The following is a 12896-nucleotide window of genomic DNA, read 5'->3' on the forward strand; positions in this document are numbered from 1 at the left end:
AATAGTATTTATGGAAAATCAGTGTATGCTAGTTTTGGAAAGATTGTGAGAAACTTGAAAATAAATAAGCATTGGCAATGACAATGGCAATGACAATAAGTCTGATGGTGGTTGCCAGCCTTTTGGTTTTGTCAATCTGTGTTTTGTTTTGACATGGATTTTGTAAAATGTTATTCTTTGTGGGATCTGCTGGGCCCTCGCCAATATAACAAAAACATTGGCTAAAAGCAAACATGTTTTTTGGGCTCAAAAATCACACATTGCCAAAGTAGACCACTGCAATGAAGGAAACTATTCTATGCGCCGATATGCTACTTGTGAAAAAGCAGAATGCAGTCACTCAAAGTGAAGTCAGCCATATATAAAGTTACCCTTATAAGAATTTATATATTGTTTTAATAAAAACAAAATGGCTTGGCTAATACCAGATGTGACTAGGAGGCCAATTATTAAAGAAAGTCACAAAAGTGCATTCACGGTACAAGAGATTAGCCAGAAAATTAAAATACCCCACACTTTGAACTAAAACTTTTTATGGGACCAAGTAATCAAAGCAAGTGCATCCAACCCTCCCTAGAAGATCTCCATTTTCTCTTCCAACCAAGCATCTATCTACTCATCCTTTCACCCTTACATCCATCTGCTGATATCCATTATTTTGTCTTTGCATTCTGTCATCTATTAATCCTTTCAACCATCATTTTTCCGAGAGCCTTCTCCATCCATCCACTCTATCATTCATCCATCCACCCATCCATTCACTCTGCCATCCATCAATCTGTCCACCCATCCATCCATTCTGCCATCCTCCAATCCATCCATCATATATTCATCCACGCGGCCATTTACCCATCCATCCATCCATCCATCCATTTGTTCGTCCATCTGCTATCAGTTCACTCTTCTTTTTACCCACTCATCATCCCTTTACTCTGCTATTCTTTTATCTGCCCATGCACCTTCCCTTGCATCCCTTTACTTTGCCATCCTTTTACCTGTCCATCCACCGATCCGTTCTCTCACATATCCATCCATCTACTCTGCCATCCTTTCACCTGTCCATCCACCTATCCATCCACTCATTCTTTCAATCACTAATCCATCTTTCCATTTATTCATTCACCCACTCATCCATACATTCTTTCACCCTTACTTCCATTTAATATTTCTTCCATCTTTCTCTCATCTATTAACCCATATTTTGTTCTTCATATCTCCTCCTTGCTCTTTTATTCACACTGTATTCATTTATAGCAGTATTTATCAGCTTTTGTTTGCAGAGATGCAAACAGAAGAGGCCAATAAAGAACCCCACCATCGCTGAAACAAGGGAGGGGGGTTCATAACATCCCTTCCATGGCATATAGCCTTGATGTAGTGTAGATTTACAACTTTCATGAATGTTCAGGAATTGACAGAATTAGGCCTGGAATCCGTACTCCTAGTTAATGTTTGTGGACTGCATTTTAGCTACAGCAAATATGCATGTGTATGTTTGTCATTTTGAAAATCTGCTGGGTGTTTGCAAGTTGACTTTCCAAACAACTTCTTTTTCCCCACTCTGGGTAAAGTTTTACTTCTGCTCTTGTCAAAAGTAAATTTCCAACTTTTCCCACTGTGGGAATAGATTAGAGATGATTTGGTGAAAACCCTTAAACATGCAAGGTTGTAGTGTGCACAGACCTAAAAGAGTATTCCAACCCTGGAACTATCACTCCTTATTACTTCCAGCAGAATAAAAGTTCAGATGTACATTTGGGGAAAGTTGTAAAATCAAGGCATTGCTAGAATCCAAACCCTCTTTAATATGAATCCTTGCATAATCAGAGAGGCTATCAACAGAACTCTGAAATAATGAGAACAAAGCCATAAGTTGTAACCTCACTGCATGGCACCAAAGGGACAAGTGATATTTTTACAGGACAAGTAGATTAATAAAGCATCCCACAAACAAGTATATATTTTATAAAATTCCACATCTCTAAACAGTTACCCGTGATGGATGGATGGATGGATACATTGACAAATTTACACCAAATTTGGCAATTGCTTGACATTGTCAGCAAAGTCCATCATGCTAATTTTTCTGCTGCTATGTGAAGGTGAAAAAGTTAAAGGGGTGGGGGTTTAAAAATATGCTTTTCGCATTTTTGATCCCGTGGGAATTTTTGCTTATACCTACAGCCAAACTGCTGAATGGATTTGAGCCAAACATGGCATGAATGTAGTACTTTTTCAGAAAGCGAACTTTTGTAGTAAACCCATTCAGTCGTTTTTGAGATATATGTGCTTAAAAATGTGTTGGGTGGGCTGGAAAGGGTGAGTATAGCTTTGCCCTTTAAAATTGCAAATCATTATTTTCAACACAGTCAATCATATTTTCAATTTTGTGACAATTTTGACTGGCCGTAGAAAGACTCTGAACTTTTAATCCACTATCTTGAAAATTGCAGATCAATTCCAATTTGCAATTTTTATTTTTGTGCTGTGGAAAACAATTCCACATGAGGAAACCCTTCGAGGTGCCCAACTCAGGGGGAGCCATGAGAGTTTCTCAGAAGAATGGAAATCTCGAATACTACACAAGAAAAAAAACACAGAAAGCAGTGTGTGATTATCCAATAAGCAATCTATTTTGATCCAACAAACCACCATTTTAAATGGCACATTCAATCACCATTTTTGGGATAATTTATGAATCGATTATGAATTGTGACGTTTGTGCTGTGGAAAACATCCTCCGGCCACAGGAGACAGTAATGAGTCTTTGACCCAGGGTACAAGTTGTAGGGACCTAGAGGAGTGAATAACTTAAGCCTACGAACAGCAGGTTGGATGTAGGGCCTATGCTTTGCACAGCCGAAGGCCATGCATAGTGGAGGTTGGCATCTGGAAAAGATTTGGGCGCAGGGCCATGTACCCAACCCCATTTCAGTGCACAGCAGAAGGGCATGCACTGCGGGGATTATCTGGGTGCAAGGCGGGTACAGGGCCTGGGCAAAGGGCCCAGTCTGTGGGCAGCTGTGCACCAAACCCTTGCTGGGCACCAACAGCCAGGCCAGCGGGAGATGGAAAATAAGAATACTTAAAAAAAACAGAAACCATAGCAATGGAGGGCTGGCTGTCAGAATAGAGTTGCTCGAGGGCCTAGCCACAGCCCAGGTCCTGTGCTCAACCCTTGCTGTGCACAGCCAATTGCTGTGCACTGCTAGTGTTGCTGCTTGTAGAGAGTTAGATACAACGTTTTGGGGTGCAGGGCCTTGCTACAGGCCATGCCTTGCATCCAGTCCCTGCTGCAATCGAAGGCCATGCCAGCGAGAGTTGGAAAAACAAGTGTCATGTAACCATAAAAACTCACTGAAAAGATCATAGTCAAAAACTGAGTTGTGGTACTGGCTCAAGCCTTCAAAACCCTGACACCCTCCTGCAATTCTGTGACACATTCAAGGCACACCATACCTCATGATGCCCGCCATGAACAAAACACCCATTTGCAAATTGCTCTGGAAAAAGATAATCAAGAGTTGAACGTGGCAGCTATCATGAGTTATAGTGTGCGTCATGTGCATCACAAGCTGTTAATACATTCTTAGACATGACCAACTTCCTTGATGGCCTGGTATCTCGGTATATTGTAGTCCAGGCATTCCAGCTCATAACTCAAAAGCCCCCAGAATGGAAGGGACTCATCTGTGACTACTCCCCATGAACCAGAGTGTGACTTGGGTTTCCCTGAAAGCCCTACACTTCTCAATATCACCTGGAGAAGTGTGGCACAATGGTTAGAGCGGCAGACCCTGATGCAGAGATCTGTCCCAGGACCAGGGTTCAATTCCCACCTCGTGGGTCTTGGGCTCAATTCCCTTGGACCAGATCATTCTTGCCTCAGTGCCTAATCTAATTAATGGGTCCCACTCTGTAACTCTGGGCAATAGCTTACTTAATCTCCACAACAGCCCTCACAGCGCTTGGATGCCTGGCTTCACCCTGGGGCTATCCAGGAGTGGGTGCCTCACAGCGAAAAGCCAGGAGGGGTTCCACAGCGGTATGCGTACAGTGCCTTGAGACCCTAACGGTGAGTAGTGCGCTATACAAGTGTGAAGTTTACCTGTCTACAAAAGCAGAGAGAGAACAAGGTGGGAAAGTGAAAATAGCTCCTACAAGATAGGTATAAACCCACCCTCAAAAGCATAATACTACCTAACCCTCACTCACCATGTTATATTGCGTGTCAGCACTCCAGAGATAGGGGCAGCTTCCAGCACAGAAGTTAGCTTTGTAGCCTCGTGGCTCATAAATCCACTTCCAGTTCAGATCCCTCCGGAAATCGATGTAGAGGGAGCGCAGGCAGCACCCCTGGTCTGTGCTCCTGCAAGAAGATAACAAAGATTGGTAGGTCACAAACTGTGGCGCAACATGGGTAAGCTTCTTTATATGTTCTGAGTGTAACTAGGCATGACTGCCATCAATATTGCATACTGATCAAGGCTGGGCTCGACTGCAGACAGCATCACTTCCTAAGGGAAGCTAAAAAGACCCTGAGCAGGGAGTCACTAGACATCACTGCAGACAATATCTCTAACTGTGCAGCCTTGAACGATGGTAACAAGATCCTACACTGAGTGTAGCTCGGCCTGACTACAGAGACGATGTCTTACTGAATGTAGCAAATAGACATTTTGCTGGCCGGAACTTTTTCTTTAGCTTACCTGATTGTTGACACAACACCTTACCCAATGTAACGCACCTCTGACATCGTGTCTCATCTCACTATAGATAATGTTTGTTTTTGAATCCAGGTTGGCATACCTGCTCACACATCTATCATATCAAGTGCACCTAGACCTGCCTTGAGATATTATCTTGCACCGAGTGCCGCTATATGTGAATTAAAAATAATTTCTCTTACCAGTCAGCTAGGCCTGATTATAGAAACCATGGCAATTACAAAGGGAAGCTAGACCTGTCTAGCAATATCAACTTAATGACTGGAAATAGGCCTGCTTGCTTACACAATCGCTTATTGATTGTAGCTTACTTGACAACTGACATTACCTTACTAGGTGCAGCTACGTCTCACTTCAAACACCATCCTTACCGGCTGAGACTTAGGTTTACAGCTGACCACATGCCATATTCATTAAAACTAGGCCTGCCTACTGAGTCCCATTCCTTACTTGGTGCAGGTGGGGGTCTCCACGGCGCGCTTCTTCCTCCGGTTGTTCTGCAGGGTCTCCATGCGGTTGGGCGGCAACAGCGTAAGGATCAAGTGCGGAGTCTTGGAGCTGTACTCCGGCTTCCATTTATTTTTCGGCAAGTCCTTGATAATATCAACATCAATTCCTGAAATAAAATCGCAAGGGTGATAAGCCTGCTGGTGTCAATTGTGATCTTTTGGATAGTGGAGGTAGGATAAGGGGCCGACACCTACTGTTCACTACTGCAACATCCAACAACCTTAAAGAAGAATATATCAGTTTATTCAAATTTATTTTTTCGGCCACAGACAGTAAATCTCTCCCACTGATCAACAACCTAATGAAGACCCTTATGTAATAGTCCTAGAGTTGAAACATCGTTGTCCAACACTTCCAGTGTATTAACCCCCTTCTGAGATAATCCTGTAGTATAACATTCTTTTCTAATAACTCCGGAGCAGAAACATCCTTCTCTAACAGTCTGTGAAGGGCTGGCCAACAGGATGCTTTAGAGAGGTAGTCAATTTGCGCAGGTTCAAAGTAAGTGTGCTAGTCTCCTATTATCCACTGACCACAGTACCAAAACTCTGGCTCCTGACATAACTAGAAAACATAGCCCTTCTCAGAGTCTTACTACTTATCAAAATCACAGGGTAATCAGGTAAACCACATCTCACTAACAGCACAGAAGAGAAACAAGGGGGTATCACAGAATCCTGCCCTGAGGTAGCTACAGAATAAGTGACCTTGCTCAATCCCTCTCTTTTTGCACATGAATTTAGGGTTTAGTAGCAGTAACCTGGTAAGGTTGGCATACAGAATATGATTTCCTAATATGGGGGTCTGTGTTCCTAAATTGGCCATTGAGGACGGTGTCTTTCTTATAGGGTCTATTTCGGCTGTCTTTCAAAGAATACACGGAAATTGAGTGGGCAGCATAACAAATGTAGAGCAACATGAATAGAGCTGTTTGATAGATATTTTTACTAGAAGTGTGTTATAATATTATAAATGTGTCAGTTACGTTTTGCAAAGGAGACAAACCTCAGCTTCACAAAGAGGCAAAGGTTGTCCCCTTAGCAAATGTTTGCCAGTGGGTGAACATTTTCTCAAAAAAGGTTAACAGGAGATTTTTCCTACATTTTTTCTACTTGTGGAATTTATCTGCAAAATATTAGGTCTGTGGCTTTACCACAAAAATATGTTTGGAGGATTTTTAACCCAATGTTAACAAACATCTTGTCAAGTTTTAATTAAAACAAATCACAAATATGGCAAAAGCCAAATTTGCAAATTCACATAAACCTAATCTGTACCTTGGGGTCACATTTGATTGGCATGTACAATGAAAATGTAATAACCAATTGGTTAAAAATAGAGTGAGACGGGATTGGGAAGATCTATAAGATTTACGGACAAATGTGATTGAATCCCTTTGATTGCCTTAGTTATGGCCTAGAGTGATTCTTTTGGTTCTACATAGCGAGGAAACAAGTGTGAATTGGGTAGTTGACTTGCAATTTAATGTACGCCAGCATTTCCATGAACAAAATGCAACTCCAATTCGGGCTCTCTGACTGGAAATGTGTCTTACCTCCTTGGAGTTAGATAAGAAAGCAGTACTTATGCCGCTCACATATTTGTTAGCACACACTGAACATGACGCATTGTGATTTTTGTTCTATTGTACCCAAATTTGGCTGCCAGCAAAAAGGCAGGGAACTCAGGTTTCTGAACCGGGTGTTGAATTTGAAACAAGGTGCTGAAATATGGGGACACAGTTTTTAACAAGCATTGGCGAAGCCAACAGGTCTTACCTATGCAAGAGCTACTGGCTTTGCCAATGTGTTTTAGCCCTGTTGTACATCAGCGTAGCTGCTGTTGAGCATGGCTAAGCGTTTATTGGCATTAAAGAGAGTGGCATGAAGTGGAGTGTCATAGAGTGGAGTGGAGTACAGTGGAGCAGAGTGGAGTGGCATAGAGAGTTGTGCGGTGGCTTAGAGCGGAGGGTTGTGGAGTGATGTAGAGTGGAGAGGTGTGTTGTGGAGTGTCGGGGAGTGTCATAGAGTGGAGTGTAATAGAATGTAGTGTAGTAGAGTGGCGTGGAGTAGAGTGGGATGGAGTGTCATGGAGTGGAGTGGCATTAATAGAAAGGTGTAAAGTGAAGTTGAGTTGATTAGAGTGGAGTGTTGAAGAGTAGAGTAGAATAGAGTGGAGTGGTGTGTAGAATGGCATACAGTGGAGTGGTGTACAGTGGAGTAAAGCGGAGTGGAGTGACGTACAGTGGAGTGGCACAGAGTATTGTACAGTAAGGTGGCATAGAGTAGCGTAGAATGGAGTGATGTAGAGTGTTGTGGGGTGGCCTACAGTGGAAGGAGGGTTGTGGAGTGGCGTAGAGTGGAGAGGTGTATTGTGGAATGTCATAACGTGGAGTGTCATAGAGAGGAGTGGCGTACACTACAATGGTGTACAATGGAGTGTCGTAGAGTGGAGTGTTGTAGAGTGGAGTTGACTGGAGTAAAGTGGAGCTAAGTGGAGTGGTAAAAGTGGAGTGGTGTAGATTGGTGATCAGCGGAGTGGTGTACAGTGGAGTAGAGCATAGTAGAGTGTTGTAAAGTGGAGTGGCACAGAGTGTCGTAGAGTGGGAGGGCTTAGAGGGGCATAGAGTGGAGTGATGTAGAGTGGGGTAGTATGTTGTAGAGTGGAGTAGAGTGGAGTGACAAAGTGGAGTAAAGTGGCATGGAATGGCATAGAGGTAGTTGCATAGAGTGGAGTGGCATCAGTGGATTAGTGGCCTGTAGAGTGGAAGGGAGTAGAGTGAAGGGGTATTGTGTGGCGTAGAGTGTCACAGAGTGGGGTGGTATAGAGTGGAGTAGAGTGCAGTAGAGTATCATAGAGTATAGTGCCGTGGCGTGGCATAAAGTAGACTAGAGTGTCAGAGTCAAGTGGAGTAGATTAGCGTGTCATAAAGTAGCGTGGAGAGGCATAAACTGGAGCAGCGCAGAGCGGAGTGGCAAAGAGTGTTGTAGAGTGTAGGGGCATAGAGTGTTGTAGGAGTGGCATAAAGTGGAGTATGCATGGTGTTTTAGTGCACTGCCACTTCAAAATTACAAACAAATGTGCTTTATGTGTACTTTCTTTGTTCTGATATATTCTGAAATATTTGCACAGTATATTCACAGGCATTTGAATTTTGTTATGCACTAGAAAAGAAACTGTTATATTCTAGTCTGGAGTTTTAATTACTAAATTATATGTATGTAGTTCTGTTGAGGTAATATCGTTAGACAAATATAGTTATTAGATAAATATAGTTATTAATTATTAATGTCATTGGCATCAATATGTATTATACACTGTTAGGCCTAGTTCATAATGGTATGATCTGTCCACCCCTTGTGGGAACTAAAGATGGTAGGTTCTGGAGGTGGTTGAGATCTGGAGTGTGTGATAGAATGTTGAGAAGCTGTGAGAGAAGGTGATGAAGGAGAAGGAGGAAGGCACAGAGTGAAGAAGAAACAATAAAGTCATAATTGTTATAAAGAAGATTGGAGTGGACTTTATAATACTGGTGACGAGGAGTGCGTAAGGGGGCACATCCTTCTTCACCCCTTTTCAGGTTGGTGACACTCCACCTGTCCTGTGTCCTTCTATTTAACCAAATCAGTAAAATAGATTACTCTGAAATAAGTAGTCTATATTTATATTACAAGCAACGTGAAGATTAATCTATCCCTGAATTACTTATCTGCCTTCATCATTAACGAGTAAGACATTAATAGGAACGTGTAAACATCTAACGCGTCCTGTCATCTAGTTCGTGATATGCATTTTGCGGTATTTCATACAGAAGAAGAATTGTGGTAAAACTGAGCGCAAATCAAAGCCTTACCGGTGATCGAAATTGTTAAAGAGCCAGCGGCATTAAACGCTTGTGAGTGAAGCAGCGCCGTCAAAGGAAATTCAATTGTTCAGGGCCGTAGCGAGCGGCATATAAATTGTCTTAGCGGGTCCAGACAAACGGGGTGAAGGCGAAGCGGCGCCGTGTGAGGAATTTCTGACTAGAATTCCTTTCGAACTCGAGCGCCACGGCAAAGGAAGGTGAAGCAGCGCCGTGTAAGGAATTCCAGGCATTCGGGGGCCGAAGTGAGCGGCATGCAGATTGACTCCATGTGTATTCAGAATTCACCACAAGCGACGAAGCTTCTATTTACATGAAGCTGACTAGAATTTCAATTGAACTCGAGCGATACGGCGAAGAAAGGTCAAACATAGTTTAACGACACGGGGATTCAAAAGAAGTGAACATTCTGATAAGGATTCCTGAAATTAAATCCTCCGTATGTAATTTCCTGACGAGCGTGTGCATTAAATCAATTCAACATCGCTGACAGGCACAGCAGGTGAAGTGGTGCAATTGCCTGTTAACAGTCACGCTGACAGGCACAGCTTTTCTTCAAAATCATACTTTAAGACTCTAGTTTTACATCGCTGACAGGCACAGCATTTGAAGAGAAGCCGGCTAAGTAATTACGTTGACTAGTACAGCATATCTAATGATTTGGACATTTCTTTAAAGAGTTTTCTTATACAAGTTATACATATTAACATGAATTAAAGGTAATATTGTATGCTCTGTGGTAAATTTATAGAACAATAATAGAACATTGTCAGCAGTAAGAGTGTGTTATAACCTGAACAATGGCAGCAGCGGGAATGTCACAACCAGTTCCATTTTTGAATGAGTTGGGTGAACCAAATGTACCTTGGAAAGATTGGTTCAAAATTTTTGAGTCTTACTTAATTGCAATTGGTGGGGATAAATTCAATCCCATTAGAAAACAACATATTTTACTTCATAATCTAGGAACTCATGGGAGGAAAATATAATGAGTCCCTCCCTGATCCAATCTTTCCTGAGGGACAAGCCCAGGACGAGTATGTCACTACATACTCGAAGCTAGAAAAGCAATTTGGAGACAGAATCAATGTAGTCTTAGAAAGACATAAATTATTTTCCCGTTGCCAAGGCAAGCAGGAGAGTGTAACAAGCTATATTGCGGCCTTAAGAGGTTTAAGTACGTTATGTGAGTTCGGAGAGTTAAATGATTCACTAATTAGGGATCAATTAGTTTGTTGTACTAACAACATTAAAATACAAGAGAAGCTTTTACAGAAGCAACCTGGGTTAGTAGATGCAATTGAGTTAGCCAAGTCTATTGAACACACAGCAGTTTGTCTACAGGAAATTAATTCTGCTCCCCTTGAAACACATGTAAATGAAGTGGTGGAAGAAATAAAAGAGGAGAAAATTCTAAAAATTAAAGGTAATGAGAAACAATCCCAAAGGTATAATGGGAATAAAACAAATTTCACTTGTTATAGGTGTGGCAGTAACAATCACCTTGCCAATTCCACATCCTGCCAGGCTAGATCGGCAATTTGCAGGAAATGCAATAGGAGAGGTCATTTCGCGAGGGTGTGTAAAGATAGTTCCAAGTATGGGGACAACAAAAAATCTGAAGAAATACCGCAACTAATTAAGAAAATTATTTTACAGGTAAATAGCGAGAATATAATCGACACCCAATATCCTGTATGTACAGTTGCAATTGATAATGAGAATGTAAGAATGTATGCTGACTCATGTTCTCCATTCACCATAATAGATACAAACAACTTTCACAAAATTCAAAGGAATGGCGTAATAGAGTTACAGAATCCGGATATAAGCCCAAAGGGATACAACAGAGACCCTATAATCCTGAAAGGTATGTTTAAAAGTATCATTTCCTTCAAGGATAGGTCCACGGTTGGGAAAGTATATGTGGTAGAGGAAGGTTCCAATCTTTTAGGTTGGCAACATCAAAAAGAACTGGGAATAACATTAGATCCCAATAATTCTGAACAAGTCCTGTGCATTGATAATTCTAATTTAGGAGAAGCTTTCATTCGAGAATTCCCAGATATTTTTTGTGAGCGGTTAGGATTACTAAAAAACTTTCAACATAGAATTAAACTAAAGCCCAAAAATAAGCCCACTGTGCATAAAACCAGACCAATTCCACATCTGCTTAAACAGTTAGTCAAAGAGGAATTAGGAAGGTTAGAGTCACAGGGAATTATTCAACCCATTGAATGCTCCGAATGGTTGGCCCCCATCGTGGTGGCCAAGAAAAATAACAAAAATGAAATTAGAACTTGTGTGGATTTAAGAGACCTAAACAAAAATATCTGGGTTGAGAGGCATCCTCTTCCAAGAATACACGAAATAATGAGCACTATGGGGGAAGCTTCATACTTCTCTGTGTTGGATCTCTCGAGTGCATACCATCAAGTGGAATTGCACCCGGAATCTAAATGGCTCACAGCATTCACCACCCCTTTTGCATCCTACATGTTCAATAGGATGCCTTTCGGGCTAGCGTCAGCTGCAGCTGTTTTCCAAAAAATTATGCAGAACATTTTGGGCAACGTGTCCAATACCCTTTTCTTCCAAGATGATGTACTTATATATGGAGCGACGGAAATGGAACATGACAAAATACTTAGGGTTGTCCTAGGAAAATTAAAAGCAGCAGGGCTCACACTAAAGAAAGAAAAGTGTAGGCTGAAAGTAAATTCAGTAGAATACTTAGGGCATGTTATATCAAAAGATGGCTTTAAACCCAAAATTTCCCTTGTTGATGCAATTGTGAATGCCAGTGCACCAAAAAGCAAAGACGAACTAAGGTCCTTCCTGGGCCTTGCCGAGTTTATGGCAAAATATGTAAAAAAATTCTCAACAGTATCTGCGAGTCTTAGAGAGCTGCTGAAAAACAAAGCTCCTTATGTTTGGAACGAAGTCCAGGACGAGGCTTTTAAGAATATCAAATCAGCCATTGTGAATGCTCCATACTTATGCAATTTTGACCACTGTAGGAAAATGTTCCTTACAACTGATGCCAGCAAATTAGGTTTGGGGGCCACCTTATCGCAGATTATTGACGGAGAGGAATCATCCTGTTGGTATGCAGACTTCCACTCCTCATCACTAATGGATGGTAAGTCAACTGCTAGAATAGGGTACTCTATAGTATCAACATTTTCTACACAGTCCATTGGGCTTCTTGAGAGGAAATCAGCTGCACAGTTCTTGTACCCTGGTAGATATTCTACCGTGAAACAGAAATTCTCCAAGGCTAGAATCCATCTGGCTATCCGGGGTGTGCTATTATTAAACCCCTTGGTAGAAAATACGTATACTAATGGCTTATGGTCAGTGCGTAACGTGAATTGAGTGCCCCACAGTAAAAATTTAAAGTGTTTCACTGCCCAGAAACATGCGAGAGTCTCCCGGTAATCGAAAGGGAGACACTCGCATGTTTCTGGGCAGTGAAACACTTTAAATTTTTACTGTGGGGCACTCAATTCACGTTACGCACTGACCATAAGCCATTAGTATACGTATTTTCTACCAAGGGGTTTAATAATAGCACACCCCGGATAGCCAGATGGATTCTAGCCTTGGAGAATTTCTGTTTCACGGTAGAATATCTACCAGGGTACAAGAACTGTGCAGCTGATTTCCTCTCAAGAAGCCCAATGGACTGTGTAGAAAATTTTGATACTATAGAGTACCCTATTCTAGCAGTTGACTTACCATCCATTAGTGATGAGGAGTGGAAGTCTGCATACCAACAGGATGATTCTTTGGCA

At 41.8% G+C, this 12896-nt stretch overlaps 1 protein-coding gene across 1 annotated transcript in view; it reads right to left on the reverse strand.

Annotated features, from left to right (window-relative positions):
• LOC138259406 (transforming growth factor beta-2 proprotein-like) overlaps positions 1 to 12896 on the reverse strand; it is a 54521-nt gene that overhangs the window by 7789 nt on the left and 33836 nt on the right. The window contains exons 5-6 of the mRNA XM_069207151.1: positions 5178 to 5343; positions 4216 to 4369 (exon numbers count right to left, since the gene is read on the reverse strand). Of these exons, the coding sequence (XP_069063252.1) occupies positions 4216 to 4369; positions 5178 to 5343 (320 nt within the window). The remainder of the gene's footprint in view (positions 1 to 4215; positions 4370 to 5177; positions 5344 to 12896) is intronic.

The sequence above is a fragment of the Pleurodeles waltl genome, chromosome 9 (assembly GCF_031143425.1).
Source record: "Pleurodeles waltl isolate 20211129_DDA chromosome 9, aPleWal1.hap1.20221129, whole genome shotgun sequence".
In the NCBI taxonomy this organism is placed as follows: domain Eukaryota; kingdom Metazoa; phylum Chordata; class Amphibia; order Caudata; family Salamandridae; genus Pleurodeles; species Pleurodeles waltl.